This window comes from Geotrypetes seraphini, chromosome 4 (genome assembly GCF_902459505.1).
Source record: "Geotrypetes seraphini chromosome 4, aGeoSer1.1, whole genome shotgun sequence".
NCBI lineage: Eukaryota > Metazoa > Chordata > Amphibia > Gymnophiona > Dermophiidae > Geotrypetes > Geotrypetes seraphini.
The window spans coordinates 101,745,072-101,764,805 of NC_047087.1; the positions used below are offsets into that span (position 1 = coordinate 101,745,072).

General features: G+C 45.3%; 1 protein-coding gene across 2 annotated transcripts in view; it reads right to left on the minus strand.

The window, feature by feature from the left end:
- SPAG17 (sperm associated antigen 17) overlaps positions 1–19,734 on the minus strand; it is a 742,651-nt gene that overhangs the window by 424,846 nt on the left and 298,071 nt on the right. For both annotated transcript variants that reach the window (XM_033941513.1, XM_033941512.1), the window contains exons 16-18: positions 12,685–12,798; positions 2,889–3,043; positions 72–241 (exon numbers count right to left, since the gene is read on the minus strand). In XM_033941513.1, coding sequence (XP_033797404.1) covers positions 72–241; positions 2,889–3,043; positions 12,685–12,798 — 439 coding nt within the window. The remainder of the gene's footprint in view (positions 1–71; positions 242–2,888; positions 3,044–12,684; positions 12,799–19,734) is intronic.

Sequence of the window (19,734 nt, forward strand, 5' to 3'; positions counted from 1 at the left end):
TAAGTTAGGATGTCTGTTGTAAAATCCTTTCTAGAAAGCATAAAGCCAAATGTGTTTTAAAAATCACTCACTTCTGGATTTGCGTGGTGAAGTAGAACCAGGCCTCTTCATGCTTTCACTTTCTAAAAAAGCCTTTCGTTTGAGGGCCTCCAATTCCTTTGCTCTTTTTAACTCCTGATACTTTAGCTCTTCTAGCAATATCCAGTCTGAAATGGAGTCTGCCACAAACTCTACATAGTTCCTGAGAAGAGAAAAGAATATCTTTTAAAGAAGTGGAAGATGTTTAATAAACTTAATGGGCAATTCCCCCATATTTATCTCTTTGGGGGAAAAGGGCAACAGTAGGTGCAGAGTTAGGATGTATCTCCAAAATAATGTATGGAGGTTTCATTTTGAAATCTCCTCCTTTATTCACAGTACATACTTTACACAAGCTGCTGTAAGGAGCTTCCATTTGAACACTGGTTTGACAGCCCCAGAGGTGGCTTATAATTGGCCTGTATAAGTGTGTAATGCAATTGTGAAATTCCAAAGAGAGCTTGCAGGCTCATTGGTGCTTTGTAGCCATAGCTGACAAATACATTTGCACAGGTATACCCCCACAGAATTTTTTTGAAAATGGAAGAACGCATCCTCACAGTAGTATTAGTACTAAAGGAATTTATACCTGCTCTGCAAAAAAAAAAAAATAATTTTAAATGAGGCAAGTACTAGAGGACCAACAAGGGAAACAGGAAAATAGCACCAGTCCACAAGAATCTAAAATACAGACAGTTTATTGACAAGGGACCACCCATAACACAGGAACAACCCAACATAGCAACATCTTGCCAGAGCAGGATGCATAGGGGGTCACAATCTGTTAGAAATTGTTTTAAATAAAAAAACTTATGGCGAGAAGCTTTTTTTCATTGGCATGTGTTTGATATGTGGTATAAGCACCAATGAGGGCAGCCATTATTTAGTGCCATCCTTTCTGCAGTTTCACTGGGAAGCTTTTTTTCATCAACAAGCACCTGTTGTGAGGTATAGGCACCAATGAAAGCAGCTGGACCATCGCACTGCCACAAGGACCTTTCTATTCTTTAGTGTCATCCTATCTATGGGCATGTGGCCATGGGCACATGCCCAAAGGAATAGGTTCCACCTGTTCTGAGCCACTTCGGAGCTGAGCAGCAGGGAAGGCTGACCCCCATGGGTATGAAGAAGATCAAAAGTTCCATGAAGAAACTGACCGCTGTTGTTAGTCCAATAGATCAACATGTTTGTACCATCATATCAGGTAGTCAAGACTTCACATCCTCCTCTGCAGTGGCTTCCTTTTTCTCAGGTGATTGAACCCTGCCTTCAGATTTGGGAGGCGCCAAAGTTGTAGGTGTGGTGAGTGCTACTACAAATTTTATCTCCATTTCTTCTGAGATCCAAGTTTCCCTCATTAATGCCTGCCCTAGTTAAATAGCCAGCTGCTTCTTTTTATAACTCTGATAACACTTTGCCTATTGTTGATCATGTTCTTACATTAGAAGATGTTTTAAAGGCTGTGAAAAGAATGGAAAATACTTTGCAAGGGATCATTGGGTCAACTTTGTAGAATCATGGAATATTCCTCTAGAAAATTCATGCAGCATGTACTAGGACTTAAGACTCTTGAACAGAAAGCTTTGAATATTGACTCTAAAATAGTTACTATACAATCAGCCGTTAGTCTAGTAATTCATACTAGACTTGAAGGATTGCAGAATTGATTTAGGGATAGAAAGTTAAAATTTTTCAATTTTCCAGTAACTCTTTACCTTGCTGCTAAAGAATATACTTTTAAGGATATTCTTCAATTAGAACGGTGACAGTGACGGAATAATCGTGCGCCAGATGCCAGCGCGCCGACAATTCGGTGGAAGACAGAAGCGCGCGGGGGGAAAAAATAATTTTTAAAGAGCTCCGACTGGGGGTTTGTGGTGACAACTCCCCCACGTTATTGGTTAGTGTTCGTGCTGCCATTGTGGGGGGGAGGTGTGGGGGGTGAAACCCCCCACATTATAGAGAAAACGGAACTTTTCCTGAAAAAAATCAGAAAAAGTTCCGTTTTCGCTATAATGAAGGTTTCCAACCCCCCGAACTCCCCTCCAACAGCAGCGCGAACACTAACCAATAAAGTGTGGGGGGGGGGGTTGCCACCCCAAACCCCCCGTTGGAGATCTTTAAAAATTACTTTTCCCCCCGCGCGCTTCTGTCTTGTGCCGAATTGTCGGCACTGGATTGTCAGTGCGCTGATATCTTGCGTTCCACTATCTATGAACCGTAATCCCAATAGATTCCAGTCTTTGGCCTCATTATTCAATTAATGGAGGTGTTTACCTGGGTAAGTAGCTCCAATATAGACACCTCTCGGTAGACAAACTTTATAGAATCTGGGCCTTTATGTTCTGCAGATCTCGCCTATGTTCCCTTAATTCATGCTTTAACTATTCAACAGGCAACCTTAAACTAAATGGCATTCTAATCACCATTGTCATTCAACATATCTTTCAAAACTAGAAGTCCATTCAATTTCTAAACTATACCTTTTGGTGGAACTCAGTCTGCCTTTATAAATGATTTGAACTTTGTGCATCTGAAAAATGTCCTTCCTCCAAGTCTCAAAACAACTTGTGGACTCCTATAGACTTCTTTTTAAATCTGGACCATGCTACTATATAACAACCGATTATAAACATTTACTAAGAGTTTTAATTTTGCTCTCTACTACTCCTCATTGTCATCCTATTCCATCATTGTATGATAATGTTATTATTCATTGTTGTACTTGTTTTTCATTTTTTCATAAATTTTTCAATAAAAATATTTAACTAAAAATAAATAAATAAAAAGAAGCATTAAAAATACATTACCTAAATCCAACATTAGAGTGCAGTGCCATATCCCATGATGTTTGACTTTGGTGAAATTGGTCCATTGGATTGTGCAGCACCAAAAGGATAGTGTTATCCTGCATGTAGTAATAGGGATCAATACACGTATAATACTGGGTTGCATTCTGAAGCACCTAAAATAAATGTATAAATTGATTCTGAGAAAGGAAATACTTGTTTCCTGAAAGCATTAACTAATTACTTTTATTAAAAAAAAATCCAAAATATGCTCAGTCTGCACAGCAAGGTACTGAAATGTACTGTAGTTGCCTAGCAGTTACTATGATGCCATTTGTGAACATCTTTGGGAAAAGGTAACTAAGGTAGCAAAATGTTGAGAATGGCTGATTTTTCAGGTCATGGATCCATAAGCAGTCTGAAAATGATGCATGTTTGAATTTCTGTAACTTTTTTATTTTGCACATAAAAGAATGGGGTTTGGACAGTTATATTACAAATTGTTTACTCTAATAGAATTCATTAAACTTCATTTTGAGACTGGAAGACCTAAATAAGTATACTCTGGAGGAAAAGAGGGACAGTGGAGATATGATACAGATGTTTAAATACTTGAAAGGCATTAATATAGAACCAAATCTTTTACAGAGAAGAGAAAATGGAAAAACTAGAAGGCATAATTTGAGATTGTGGAGAGGAAGACTCAGGAGCAATGTTAGGAAATTCTTTTTCACGGAGAGTGTGGTAGATGCCTGGAATGCCCTCCCGAGGGAAGTGGTGGAAAGGAAAACGGAAATCGAATTCGAAAAAGCGTAAACATAGAGGATCTCTAATTAGAAACAAAGAATGTAAATTAAAGAGTTAAGTACGGTACTGGACAGATTTGCACGGTCTGTGGACCTTATGTGATGATTTGGTGTAGGATTGCGCTGGGGAGGGCATCAATGTGAACTCCTCTAATTTGGAACATGAGGATGTTACTGGCAAGACTTTATAGTAGATATCCTGCAAACAGGATGGTTGGATAGGCTGGAGTGAGCTTGGATGGCAACTTTAGCATTTGGAACCTAGGACAATACAAGGTGGACTTTACAGTCTATGACCCAGAAATATCAAAGAAGAGAGAAGTTAATTTAATCATGTATTTTTAATGGGTATAACTAATGGGCAGATTGGATGGACCGTTTAGGTCTTTATCTGCCGTCATTTACTATGTTACTAACAACCCATTATTGATGTTAACTGTCATCCATTAAAATTTGTGCAATCTAATTTATTAAGGATGGTGATTAAATCTAATAGCCAGCGCATAACTGAAAAGGGGGCATGGCCATAGGAGGGGCATGGGCATGTCAGAATCACTGTTACAGAACACTGTCTCAGCGCGCCTAACATGAGAACCGGTTTTAGGCATGGGAATAGATGCTAAGTGTGATTCCATTAAGGGCATGTATCCTTTATAGCAGTGATTCCCAACCCTGTCCTGGAGGAACACCAGGCCAATCGGGTTTTCAGGCTAGCCCTAATGAATATGCATGAGAGAGATTTGCATATGATGGAAGTGATAGGCATGCAAATTTGCTTCATGCATATTCATTAGGGCTAGCCTGAAAACCCAATTGGCCTGGTGTTCCTCCAGGACAGGGTTGGGAACCACTGCTTTATAGAACTACACAGCGCAGATTTTTTTCTGGCCCCAAATTTTGAGACCATTTATAGAATTTCCCCCAATTTATAAAGAAATTTAGTACCAAATGAAAGCCCTTAATTAGCTTTAAAATAAACAGCTAAGGGGTAGCTATCAAGCTGCTTTATGACACTAACCACATGATTTACAACTGACAGCTTGGTTACCCTTAATGTGTGTCAGAGGGCTCAAATGTTGGTTTTGGTGCCATAATGTAGTGTTATTTAGGTTATCCAAAAGTACATAATAATGAAATATAAAACATGTAAATGCATGTAAAGAAACTCGTAATTATGTAAATTCTATAGTGTGGCTTGCTCTTCTACTTCTGGGAACTTGGGAGAAAAAGAGCTCATCAGAAATTAAACTACTTGTTGTTCAAAACCCCTACTGATGCTGCTCAGTTTCTATGCAAGGTGTAGGTCAAGACCACATTAAAAAGTTAAAGAAAGCTAATCAATGTTCAAAACAACTTAGCAAATAATCTGAACAGAAAGATGTGAATACTGAGGTGATCCAACATACTTTTAAATCTAAAGATGCCTTAGTCAATGAAAACCAGTGGAAACAGGAAAACTGACAAGCACTGTAGAAAAACAGGACCTGAACTAGCCCCATGTGATAGCGCTGGTACCAGGGGCATAGCCAGCTTGCCCAGTTTGGGCTCAGGTTCGTCCATCACAGGCCGCCAACAGAGAGCTGCACAGGAACAGGGTTGTTGCAGGGGATGGTAGATGATCGGGAGTGTACCTGGCCAGCCTGCCTGCCTCCAACACTGCTGCCTTCAACAGACTGCTAGCAGTAGTTCCTCCTACACTCTGCTGGCGCAAAATACATGAGAGGGAAACCTTCCAGGTCAGCTGCCAGCAAAATGTAGGAACTACTGCTGGCGCACAGGCTGGGGGGAAAGGGAGGGTAAGAGAGATGCTGCATAAGCTGTGGGAGGAAGGGAGAATAAGAGAGACGCTGAATGGGCTGGGGGGAAGGGAGGGAAAAGAGATGCTGCAGGGGGTGGAAAGGGAGGGTTAGAGAGATGCTATACGGGCTAGTGGGGAGGGAGATGTTGCACAGGCTGGAAGGGTGGGAAGGGAGAGTAAAAGAAATGTTGCCAGTGGGGGGGGGAGGGGGGGGGTGAGAGAAAGGGAGAATGCTTGGACATGAGTGCATGGAGAAGGAGAGAAAGAGAGATGGTGCACATGGGGAAAGGAAGACAGTGGGTAAATTGTTGGACATAATGGTGGAGAGGGAGGGAGAGAGAAATATTTAATGTTATGGAGGGAGAAGGTTGTACAGACGAAAAGGGATGCAAAAGGGAGGAATGATGACCATGGCGATGAAGGGAAGAGAGAGATATGCTTCATGGTGCTGGAGAGGATTGATAGGAGGAGAAATATTGGGCATTGGGCTGGTGGGAAGGAGTGAAAGATGATGCACAGGGACCAGGAGACCATACATTTTTTTCAATTACCGCTCCCACTTTGTGGAACGCCGCTCCAAAGTATTTAAGAGAAAACATGACTATTTTAGACTTCAAGTCTAATCTCAAAACTTATCTATTCAATGACTTTAAACGCATGGGAGATTTCGTCCATCGGTCACTGCAAAACCAAGCTGAAACCGATAATGTAGAGGCTATGTGGTCAACCCTGAAAAGTATCCTACATGAAGCAACAAACCGCTATATAAAAATAGTAAGTAAACGACGGAGAAAAATAAACCCCAATGGTTCACTGCGAAGATCTTTGACCTCGTTAAAGAAAAGAAAAAAGCTTTTATTTCCTACAAGCAATCAGGAAAACGGGAGGCAAAGGAAGACTATCTGGTCAGGTCCAAAGCTGTCAAAACAGTAGGCAGAGAGGCCAAGCTTCGAATAGAAGAGAATCTAGCAAAGAACATTAAGAAAGGGGATAAATCCTTCTTCAGGTAAGTTAGGGACAGAAACTGAACCACAGATGGGATAGTACGCCTTAGGAAAATAGACGGGAATTTTGTAGAATCGGATTCTGATAAAGCCGAGCTACTAAATGAATACTTCTGCTCAGTCTTTACCTGTGAGGTGCCAGGGAACGGTCCACAGCTGCAGGCAAGGCATAGTTCGGAAGACCCGTTTAGGAATTTCGAGTTCAAACCCACTTGCACTGTTCCCTCTAAGCTGAGCAGGAGTCCTCCACCCACAGTCTCACCAATAGAGGGTGCTGTTTTACTGTCACATTTTTCAATTGTGAGGGACAGGCAAGTTCTGCAGGACTCCAGGGAACATACCTGTCCTTAGCGACTGAAAATATTCCATTCCCTAGTGGTAGCAATGCAGCTGGAGGACACCTGCTCAGCTTAGAGGGAACACTCTACTGCGAACTATCAAGATTCAAAGTGAACAAAGCCATGGACCTGGACAATCTACACCCCAGGGTGCTTAGGGAGTTGTGTGATGTCCTGGCAGAACCATTATCAGTGCTATTCAATCTTTCCCTGAGTACGGGAAGAGTCCCCTTGGACTGGAAAACAGCTAACGTCATTCCACTACACAAAAGGGTTCCAGGACGGAGGCTGCGAATTACAGACCGGTGATTCTCACATCAATAGTGAGTAAACACTAATTAAACATAAATTGGATTAGATCCTGAACGAGGAGAATCTACGGGATCCCCACCAGCATGGATTCACAAAGGGTAGGTCCTGCCAATCCAATCTAATTAGCTTCTTTGACTGGGTAACAAGAAAATTGGATATAGGGGAGTCCCTGGACGTTGGGTACTTGGACTTCAGTAAAGCTTTTGACAGCGTCCTATGCCGCAGGTTGTTGAGCAAGATGACATCTATGGGGTTAGGAGAAACATTAACTGCATGGGTCAGGGACTGGCTGTGCGGTAGACTTCAGAGGGTGGTGGTTAATGGCACCCTTTCCAATACATCAGAGGTGACCAGTGGGCGCAGGGCTCGGTCTTGGGCCCGATCCTTTTCAACATATTCATAAGAGACCTGACTCAGGGGCTTCAAGGTAAAATAACATTATTCGCAGATGACGCCAAACTATGCAACATAGTAGGTAAAAGCCCTTTGCCCGACAGCATGACGCAGGACCTACTCTTATTGGAACATTGGTCCTCGACTTGGCAGCTAGGCTTCAATGCTAAAAAATGTAAGGTCATGCACCTTGGCAGCAGAAATCCATGCAGAACTTACACTCTAAATGGTGAGACCTTAGCTAGGTCTAAGGCAGAAAGGGATTTAGGAGTGATCATTAGTGAAGACATGAAAACTGCCAGTCAAGTGGAGAAAGCTTCATCTAAGGCTAGACAAATGATGGGTTGTATCCATAGAGGTTTCATCAGCCGGAAGCCTGAAGTCATAATGCCTTTGTACAGGTCCATGGTGAGACCTCATCTGGAGTATTGTGTACAATTCTGGAGGCCGCATTATCAAAAAGATGTGCTGAGAATTGAGTCGGTTCAGCAAATGGCCACCAGGATGGTCTCAGGGCTCAAGAATCTCCCATATGAGGAAAGGCTGAATAAATTGCAACTATACTCACTCGAGGAACGTAGAGAGAGGGGAGATATGATTGAGACGTTTAAATATATCACAGGCCATATCGAGGTGGAAGACGATATCTTCTTTCTTAAAGGACCCTCGGCCACAAGAGGGCATTCACTAAAAATCAGGGGCGGGCAATTTCATGGTGACACCAGGAAGTATTTCTTCACCGAAAGGGTGGTTGATCATTGGAATGAACTTCCACTGCAGGTGATTAGGGCCAGCAGCGTGCTAGATTTTAAGAAGAAATGGGATATGCATGTGGGCTCTCTGGTAGGGTGAAGTTAGGGGGGCGGGTCATTATGGTGGGCAGACTTGATAGGCCGTGGCCCTTTTCTGCTGTCATTTTTCTATGTTTCTATGTTGCACGTGGGGGTGGAGAAGAGAGAGGAAGAAATGCCGTGAGGTGGCGAGGAGAAAAAGAGGGAGATGGATCCAGAACAGAAGGGAGTGAGGATGCTGTACAATGGGAGGAAAGAGAGAGGGAGAAATGCTGGACCATGGTAGGAGAAACAGAAGAAAGAACAAAGGGACATGATGATGCTGGTTGGGGAGTGGTGTGGAAGAGACTGCAAGATTTCAGGCTTTAAGGGTAGGGGGGATAAGAAGAAAGAACAGATACTGGGCAGGAAGGGTGAAGGGAGAGAGAAGCTGGGAATAGTGGCACCATGTGGGAGAGGTGGGGGAGAGAGAAGGGGGTTGGCAGATAAATGAATGAGCAGAGGATAGTGATTATAGTGAGTGAAAATATGGCAATGGGGAGTAGACTGAAGATAGTTCAGAACAGAAGAGTGGGTGGGAGAAGAAAATGGAAATTTGATACGTAGCTGAAAAGTGAAGGGTGAAATCTGAGTGGACTTAGAAAAGAAAAAAGGGAGGAAAGAGATGAATGGAAAGGTTAATATGTCAGAGGCAGTTGTAGTGAGGGAATACAAGACAGGACAGAAAAGAAAAGACCAATGGATGGCAACCACTTGAAGAAGAATTTGCAGAAAACAGGAAAGCAGAAAAAGAAAAAACTAAAACCAACTTGCTGGAAAAATAAATCTCCAAGCAACAAAGGTAAAAAATAAGGAATTTATTTACTGAAATATGTTAGCAGAAGTCTTTGTATTGTGTTCAACATAAAAGGCTAGCCCACTTTGGGTTTAGGCCCACCCAAAATAGGCTGCCTGGCTACGTCACTGGCTAGCCCAAGAAATCCTACATATGTGTAAATCTCCTTGTCACAAAGTTAGATAGTTTTGATACACTTTTTACTGTGTAGGGTCCCATCAGTTGGTGCCATCTGGTGCCATCTATCTATGAAGACTTAATATCTTGCTTGTCCTTAGAGAATGAAATTTCCTTATAGCCCAGGTTATCATATTATATGCTGGGATCCTGGCAGATTCTTCCAGCTATAAAGACTAGCACTAAAGGATTATTATCAAAGAGACTTGTTTCTAATTTTTGGCAATTAATGAGATTACTTTATTTTAGTTCTACCCCTATTCCTTATGTGTTAAGTTAGTCCGTAGTTGTTTTTGTCTATGTTATATATATTTTTTCTATACCCCCAATTTTATTATATAAGAACATAAGAATTGCCATCTCCAGATCAGACCCTTGGTCCATCAAGTCCGGTGATCCGCACATGCGGAGGCCCCGCCAGGTGTACCCTGGCATAGTTTTAGTCCCCATATCACTGTATGCTTCTCAAGGGAGATGTGCATCTAATTTACCCTTACCCATATCACTCTATGCCACTCTTAAGGAGATGTGCATCTAGTTTACCCTTAAATCCTAGAATGGTGGATTCTGCAATTACTTCCTCTGGGAGAGCATTCCAGGTGTCCACCACTCGCTACGTGAAACAGAACTTCCTGATATTCGTCCTGGACCTGTCCCTGTCCCCCTCAGTTTCAGTCTATGTCCTCTTGTCTGTGTCACATTGGACATTGTAAATAACTGCTTTCCCTGCTCCATTTTGTCGAATCCTTTCAGTATTTTGAAAGTCTCGATCAGATCCCTTCGCAGTCTCCTCTTCTCAAGGGAGAACAACCCCAGTCTCCTAAGTTGTTCCTCGTAGTCCAGGTTCTCCATACCTTTCACTAGCTTCATTGCTCATCTCTGCACCCTCTCTAGCAGTTTTATATCCTTCTTTAGATATGGAGACCAATGCTGGATGCAGTATTCCAGGTGCAATCTGACCATGGCTCTGTAGAGCGGTATTATAACTTTCTCTGATCTACTTGTACCGTATTTTCACGCAGATAACGCGCACCCGTGTATAACGCGCACACGGGTATAGCGCACAGAAACCACGATATTATGTATAAAAACTTTTGTATACCGCGCTCACGGGTATAACGCGCATGCTGCCCGACTGTCCTTTCGCCCGCCCCGACTCTCCTCTGGCCACCCCGACTCTCCTTTCGCCCGCTCCGACTCTCCTCTGGCCACCCCGACTCTCCTTTCGTCCTCCCCGACTCTCCGTGCGCTGTCCCGACTCTCCGTTTACCCGCCCTGCCCTGCCCCCCCCCCCCGGCAGGACCACTCACACCCCCACCCCGAAGGACCGCCGACTCCCCGACAATATCGGGCCAGAAGGGAGCCCAAACCCTCCTGGCCACAGCGACCCCCTACCCCCACCCCGCACTACATTACGGGCAGGAGGGATCCCAGGCCCTCCTGCCCTCGACGCAAACCCCCCTCCCTCCAATGACCGCCCCCCCCCCAAGAACCTCCGACCGCCCCCTCATAAATGCTTTTATTAGAAGCTTATGGCTTGCCCACTAAATATCCTCCCTTCTGGAAGACACAGCAGAGAGTCTAATAAGAGCCCACGAGATACAAAAGTTTTTCTACATAGTTCCCACCCCGCCCGACGCCCGATTCACCCCCCCAGCAGGACCGCTCGCACCCCCACCCCGAATGACCGCTCGCACGCGCTCCCACCCGCACCCGCGATCGGAGCAAGAGGGAGCCCAAGCCCTCTTGCCCGGCCGACTCCCCGACAATATCGGGCCAGGAGGGAGCCCAAACCCTCCTGGCCACGGCGACCCCCTACCCCCACCCCGCACTACATTACGGGCAGGAGGGATCCCAGGCCCTCCTGCCCTCGACGCAAACCCCCCTCCCTCCAACGACCCCCCCCCCCAAGACCCTCCGACCGCCCCCCCCAGCCGACCCGCGACCCCCCTGGCCGACCCCCACGACACCCCCACCCCCCTTCCCCGTACCTTTGGTAGTTGGCCGGACAGACGGGAGCCAAACCCGCCTGTCCGGCAGGCAGCCAACGACGGAATGAGGCCGGATTGGCCCATCCGTCCCAAAGCTCCGCCTACTGGTGGGGCCTAAGGCGCGTGGGCGTGGCCTGAGGCACATGGGCCCAACCCGACCATGTGCCTCAGGCCGCGCCCCCAGGTGGGACCTAAGGCTCCAGGGCCTATTCTGATTGGCCCACGCGCCTTTGGCCCCACCAGTAGGCGGAGCTTTGGGACGGATGGGCCAATCCGGCCTCATTCCGTCGTTGGCTGCCTGCCGGACAGGCGGGTTTGGCTCCCGTCTGTCCGGCCAACTACCAAAGGTACGGGGAAGGGGGGTGGGGGTGTCGTGGGGGTCGGCCAGGGGGGTCGCGGGTCGGCTGGGGGGGCGGTCAGAGGTTCTTGGGGGGGGCGGTCGTTGGAGGGAGGGGGGTTTGCGTCGAGGGCAGGAGGGCCTGGGATCCCTCCTGCCCGTAATGTAGTGCGGGGTGGGGGTAGGGGGTCGCCGTGGCCAGGAGGGTTTGGGCTCCCTCCTGGCCCGATATTGTTGGGGAGTCGGCTGGGCAAGAGGGCTTGGGCTCCCTCTTGCTCCGATCGCGGGTGCGGGTGGAAGCGCGTGCGAGCGGTCGTTCGGGGTGGGGGTGCGAGCGGTCCTGCTGGGGGGGTGAATCGGGCGTCGGGCGGGGTGGGAACTATGTAGAAAAACTTTTGTATACCGCGCTCACGCGTATAACGCGCGAGGGGTATGCGCGGTAGGTAAAAACGCGTATAACGCACGCATTATATGCGTGAAAATATGGTAATTCCCTTCTTTATCATGCCTAGCATTCTATTTGCTTTTTTCGCCACCGCCGCACATTGCGCCGACGGTTTCAGGTCCTATCTATCAGTACACCCAGGTCCTTTTCCTGTTCAGTCTTTCCCAGAGTTACACCTGACATACTATACTTTTGATCTTTATTTTTTCTGCCTAAACGCATTACTTTGCATTTTTCCACATTAAAATTCATCTGCCATTTATCTGCCCACTTCTCCATCAAATTTTAAATAAACCTGAAACCTGAAATGCAGGTTTGGGTAGTAATTTTAAATAATGAAGAAAATTAGAGCACAAGAAAAAAACCTTAACCAAACAAAAAAGAAATATATTCCCGTTTTCAAAAAGGGTAAAACTGATTTGAAGTGATATATGATCTTTTATTTAACCAACCTAGGGTTTTAGGTACTAATGAAATTAGCTAAACAGCTCATATAGCAGAGCCATTCCTCAGCAAAACCGAGGCTGTATATATCCACATCCTTGTGACTACAACTTTTTTCTCTCCCCAAAATAATAATTCAGATATACCTGGGCAAGAACATGTGGCTCATAACATTCAGCATAGTACCAATCATTCAGGGATCGATAATGCACTTCTTGCATCTTCAGTAGACCCGTGTAGAGGATCTCCTCTGAAATCTCCTAAAATTCACAAAAATATTCAAACATCTCACTGTGAGATACTTATTTATAATTATTATCAAAGCTGTACAACACAATAAAGAATGTATAGTATAATTTTCAAAGCTATTTTTATCTGCAGAAACGGACTATTTAAAAATGTTCACTCTTTAGGCAAGTACACAACACACAAGACATACTGATGTTGAGTAGACAAATTCCTGGGGTGAGGACAGCAAAAATACAAAAATGATCTACCCAAATAAATCAGGCGCAAGTGGCTGTGGTTACTTTGGAGGCAATTCTATAATTGCAAACCTCCATTTAGGTACCCCAGCACCACATGGTAGGAACCTATTCTATAATGGAACCTAAGTGCCTAGGTTCCATTATAGAATATTAGTGTAACTTGTTAACATTTAAGCACCTGCATTTATGCCAGTCATAGACAAGTAGAAAAATGTGTCAAGGCTGGAAGGCCTATTAGACTATTACAAGGAGTGTCATAAGAGCTACCTAGCTGAGTAAGATATTGATAAGTACTTGTAGTCTTTTGCAGCCAAGCATGAAGTTTCAAGTTGGCTAGCCTCTGTTTTGGTGTCATCATTCACGGTGAAGAAGACTTGGTATTTTATTTGTAAGAATATCACCTGGTTTGAGGGCACCTCTCTTGTTCCTGCTGCCTGACTGGTCTTGGCCTTCATGAACAAATCCTTCCATTTCTTACCAAGGTCCTCATAGTCCCAGTTATTATGGTGTAGGAGCTTGAACGATTCTTTAATATAAAAACCTGTACACACACATATACACACCCAGTCTGGACACACTTTGGAGGTGCAACAAAGCACAGTTACTTACCATAACAGGTGTTAGCCAGGTGTTATCCAGGCAGATATTCTCACTGATAGATGACATCACTGACAGAGCCCCGGTACTGACCACTTCAAAAGTGTATCACCATTTTAACCCCCTCTTTTACTAAGCTGCACTAGCGGTTTTAGCGCATGCTGCATTGCCCCGCGCGCTAGACACTAATGCCAGCATTGAGCTGGCGTTAGTTCTTGGCATGTAGCGCAGGGTTATCGCACACGGCAATGCAGCCCACGCTAAAAACGCTAGCGCACCTTAGTAAAAGAAGCCCTAAGTGTTTAGAAAGTTTGCGATAGCCCGCACCGCGCATGAACGAGTGCCTTCCCGCCCGATGTAGGCGCATGGTCCCTTCAGTTAAGATAAAACAGCTAAGAAGCCAACCTGGGAAGGTGGGTGAGTTGTGAGAATATCTGCTTGCTGTCCCTGGATAACACCTGTTATGTTAAGTAACTGTGCTTTATCCCAGGACAAGCAGGCAGCATATTCTCACACATGGGTGACCTCCAAGCTAACTAGAATTGGATGGTGGGAGAGTTGACCTTTAGAAGAATAAATTTTGTAATACAGATTGGCCGAAGTGCCCATCCTATCTGGAGGAAGACTCCAGACAATAGTGAGAAGTAAATGTATGAAATGAGGATCAGGTGGCAGCTTTACAAATTTCCTCAATAAGAGTAGATCTAAGGAAAGCTACTGAAGCTGTCATAGCTCAGATTTTGTAGAGTCTACAATGTAGACTGTGACATGACTCTCAAATGGCTGTCCATTCTGAGCATAGCAGAACGATATACAGGCAGCCAGCCAGTTGGAAATCGTTTTTTTGGAAACAGGAAGCCCCAACTGATTAGGATCAAATGAGATGAAGAGTTGTGGAGAAGTACGATGAGGCTTTGTCCTGTCGATGTAATAGGCCAAAGCACGTTTACAGTTCAGAGGGTGTAATGCCATTTCTCCTGCATGCAAATGAGGCTTAGGGAAAAACACTGGCAGAACAATCGACTGACTGAGATGAAACTTTGGGTGAGTACGCAGAACCATTTTATCATGGTGAAAAACTGTGAAATGTGGATCTGCCACCAAGGTTTGTAATTCACTTATCTTCCTTGCAGAGGTAAGAGTGATGAGAAAGACAACTTTCTAGGTGAGAAACTTGAGATGAGCTGTGGCCATTGGTTCAAATGGTAGCTTCATCGACCTGGAAGGAACTACGTTAAAGGTCTCAGATTACAGGTGGAGGTTTGAGAGGTGGTTTCACATTGAAAAGTCCCTTCATTAACTTGGATACCAAGGGATGAGCAGTAAGAGGTTTTCCCTCGACTAGTATATGAAAAGCTGTAATAACACTGAGATGAACTCTGATGGATGTAGATTTGAGCCCAGGTTCAAACAGAGAAAGTAAATAATCCAACACCAACTTTACAGACAAGGAAGTTGGATCATGATGATGAAGGAGACACCAGGAAGAAAACCTAGTCCACTTTTGTTGATAACATTGATGAGTGGTAGGTTTCCTGGATGCGTCAATAATATTGTGTACAGGCTGAGAAAGATGTAAAGTAGATGGATTTAGCCTGAGCGAAACCAAGCTGTCAGGTGTAATGATTGCAGGTTGGGATGTAGAAGAAATCCTGGATTCCGAGTAAGCAGCGTAGAAAAGATCGGCAGAGGAACTGGGTCCCTGATGCTGAGTTGAAGTTGTGACCAGGCAGGCGCTGGGCCTGCCAGCATCCCAGTAAAGTCAGAAGGGAAAGTAAAGGGTAAACACAGGAAGGGAGTTTATAAGGTCCGTCCTGGCCCTGATCCTGACAATTTCCCCCTCAACCACCAGGGGGAGCCTGATCTCACTGAGAATCTAGTAGGTAGTGGGTATTTGGGTCACCACCAGAGGAGCCCAAGAGCTACCCAATTCCCTGCTGACTCAGCTAGGTTAGGGCATGGCCCTAGAATAGAAAAGCCAGCAGTGAGGAACAAACAGACAGGCAGGATAGGGAGAAGATTAAGGCCTTTTCTCCCTGAGGATCTCCCTGGGCCAAGCAGGAGCAACAGTGGCACACCTATGGAGGTGGAGGAGGCCGGAGAAGCACTGGATTTATCTTTGCCTGACATGGAGCTTCCAATTGAAATACAAGAATCTTTGCCTGAGGAATTGGAGCACTTTTCTGAAGCCATGGAGGTTGGTTTATGCTCCAGCTGCAGGCAATAATCTACAAACAGTGAGTCTGTTTTGGGAACTGTTTGATTTTTTTGAACTGTTTGTTTTTGGAACTGTTTGGTTTTGAGCCCAGTATTTTGGTTCTTTCTTTATAAAGCTGGAAGTGTCTTTGGGGAGAGGTTTGCTGTCACCCTGGGAAGGAATTTTGAAAGCCATTGCAAAAAGCTTTTCTTAGCAAACCTAAGACACTCTCCTAATCCTAGCAGTGCTGCAAAATTGCGGCTAGAGGCTTTGTTTTGTGAAAGTGTGAACTGTTGGGAAGCAACACACATAACTAGAATTTGTTTTTACCCCTTGTTTGAAATACAAGCTGTGCTGGCTCTGGAGAGAGCCCTAGCTCAAAGCATTGCTGACTGAGTTTAAGGAAGAAAAGCTTGGAGTTTTTTTTTTCCTGTTTTGTTTATTTTTTCATTTGAATTTTGCCTTGAGAATTGTTATCTTTATTGGTGACATCCTAACATTTGTGGTTTAGAAACATAGAAAGATGACGGCAGAAAAGGGCTACAGCCCATCAAGTCTGCCCACTCTATTGACCCACCCCATTAAGTCTGAATGCTAATGACCTAGTTCCTTAACTCGACCCTCGTACGGATCCCACTGGATGTCCCATTTATTCTTAAAGTCGAGCACGCTGGTGGCCTTGATCACCTGCACCGGAAGTCTGTTCCAGTGATCTACCACCCTTTCTGTGAAGAAATACTTCCTGGTGTCACCACTAAATTTCCCTCCTCTGAGTTTGAGCGGGTGCCCCCTTGTGACCGAGGGTCCCTTGGGAAAGAATATATCGTTTTCCACCTCGACACGACCCGTGACGTACTTAAATGCCTCAATCATGTCATCCCTTTCCTTGCGCTCCTCTGGGGTATAGAGCTGCAGTTTACCCAGTCTTTCTTCGTATGAGAGACCCTTGAGCCCCGCGACCATCCAAGTGCCATCCGCTGGACCGACTCAGCTCGAAGCACATCTTTTCGGTAATGTGGCCTCCAGAATTGCACACAGTATTCCAGATGGGGTCTCACCATGGTTCTGTAGAGTGGCATTATGACTTCAGGTTTACGGCTGACGAAGCTTCTATTGATACATCCCATCATTTGCCTTGCCTTTGATGAAGCCTTCTCTACTTGTTTGGCAGCCTTCATGTCTGCACTGATGATTACCCCCAAGTCCCGTTCCTCTGAAGTCCTAGCTAGCGTTTCTCCATTCAAGGAGTATGTTCTGCATGGATTTCCGCTGCCGAGATGCATGGCCTTACATTTTTTAGCGTTGGAGCCTAGCTGCCATGTCGAGGACCAGTTTTCCAACGTGATCAGATCTTGTGTCATACTATCCTGGAGGTTGCTTTCACTTACTATGTTACACAGTTTGGCATCGTCGGCAAACAGTGCTACTTTACCCTGAAGCCCCTGGGTCAAGTCCCCTATGAATATGTTGAAAAGGGATGGTCCCAGGACTGAGCCCTGCGGCACTCCGCTAGTCACCTCCGATGTCTCAGAGAGGGTGCCGTTGACCACCACCCTCTGAAGTCTTCCACTCAGCCAATCACTGACCCATGCAGTTAGTTTCTCACCCAAACCCATCGATTTCATCTCGTTTAATAGTCTACAGTGTGGGACACTGTCGAAAGCTTTACTGAAATCCAAGTACACTATGTCCAGAGACTCTCCCGAGTCTAGCTTTCCTGTCACCCAATCGAAGAAGCTTATAAGATTGGATTGGCATGACCTGCCTCTGGTGAATCCATGTTGACAGGGATCCCTTAGATTCCCTTCATCCATTATCGTCTCTAATTTACCTTTAAGTAGAGTTTCCATGAGTTTACACACTATTGATGTGAGACTCACTGGTCTGTAATTTGCAGCCTCTGCTCTGCAACCCTTTTTGTACAGAGGAACGACGTTAGCTGTTTTCCAGTCCAGGGGGACTCTCCCCGTACTTAGGGAGAGATTGAAGAGCATGGCTAACGGTTCCGCCAGAACATCGCACAGCTCTCTGAGCACTCTTGGGTGCAAATTGTCCGGTCCCAAATAAAAGCGAAGCATTTTCATTGATACCTTCTTGGTGTGGTAAATGATTATTTTTGAGTTCCCACCTGTGTGTCAGTCCGATCCTGCAGGGTGGCTCCAGTCCAGGTCACATGCTGCTGTTCTTACTAAGGCTAGCCACTGGGGGGTGCCACTGAGTCCCGATCCGAGACTGCAGCGTGGTTACAAAGTAGAAGGGAGATGCCTGGGCCATCGAGGAGCAATAAGAACCATAGTGACTCTTGTTTGAGTTTGAAAAGAGTCTTCAACATGAGAGGAGTCGGAGGGAATGCATTCAGAAACAGGTCTGTCCAATCCAACAGAAATGCATCGGCCTCCAGATGGTGAGGAGAGGAGAATCTGGAGCAAAACTTGGGCAGCTTGTGATTGTGGGGAGCCTCAAATAAGTTCACTTGTGGAGTGCCCCATTAAGCAAAGATGGGAAGGAGAGCTGCCAAACAGATTCCATTCGTGAGGCTGAAGAATTCTGCTGAGGTTGTCTGCTAAGGAATTCTTCTCTCCTTGAATGTAGACAGCCTTCAAGAAAAGGTTGTGAGCAGTTGCCCAAGTCCAAATTTTCTGGGCTTCCTGGCATAACAGGAGAGAGCCCGTATCTCCTTGCTTGTTTATGTAGTACATTGCTACTTGATTGTCCGTGTGAAGGAGAAGGACTTGAGGGCATAGATGATGTTGAAAAGCCTTGAGGGCATAATACATCACTCTGAGCTCTAGGAGATTGATGTGAAACTTCTTCTCCATGGCAGACCAAAAGCCATGGGTCTGAAGGCAGTCCAGGTATGCCCTCCATGCATAAGGCGATACATCCGTCGTTAGTACCTGTTGATGAGGGGGCAAATGAACAGTAGACCTCTGGAGAGATTGGAAGATGTCAACCACCTTTGGAGCGACTGCAGAAGAAATGATGTCATAGAAATATGTTTGGAGAGATGATCTGGCACTTGAGACCACTGAGAAGCAAGGATCCATTGAGGAGTGTGAAGATGTAGTCTTGCTAAGGGCTTCACATGAATTGTGGATGCCATGTGGCCTAGAAAAACCATCATGCATCTTGCTGAGGTAGAGTGAATTTGAACCATCTGCTGACAGAGGTGAAATAGTGTGTTCATGTGATCTGGAGGGAGAAACGCTCTCATTAGAGTGATGTCCAGGATCTCCCCTATGAACTGTAGACATTGAGACGCAATGAGATGTGATTTGGGGAAGTTGACTTTGAATCCCAGAACCTGTAGGAAGGAGATAGTCCGAGATGTGTTGAAGAACACTTCCTGAGAGGAGAAAACTCTGATCAACCAGTTGTCCAGATAAGGAAAGACTTGTAGGCCATGCGAACGAAACGATGCAGCCACTACAATCAGGTACTTCATGAAAACTCTGGGAGACGATGTCAAGCTGAAAGGAAGGACTTTGTACTGGTATTGGTGCTGATTGACTTGAAAACGAAGATATTTGCAGAAAGTCATATAGATTGTTATGTGGGTATAGGCTTCCTTGAGATCCAGAGAGCATAGCCAGTCGTTCTGATCAAGAAGAGGATAAAGAAGAGCGAGGGAGAGCATCCGGAATTTCTCCTTGACTAGAAATTTGTTGAGATCTCTGAGATCCAGAATGGGTCGCAGTCCTCCCGTCTTCTTGGGAACTAAGAAGTAACAGGAGTAGAATCCCTGAATCCGCTGAGAGAGAGGAACTTCCTCAATGGCATTCAGTAGAAGAAGGGATTAAACCTCTTGAAGAAGAGGAGAGGACTGTGCAAGGTTCTAAACAGACTCTCTTAGAGGATGATCTGAAGGCAGGGTGTGAAAATGAACAGTGTAACCCTGACGAATGATGGTCAAC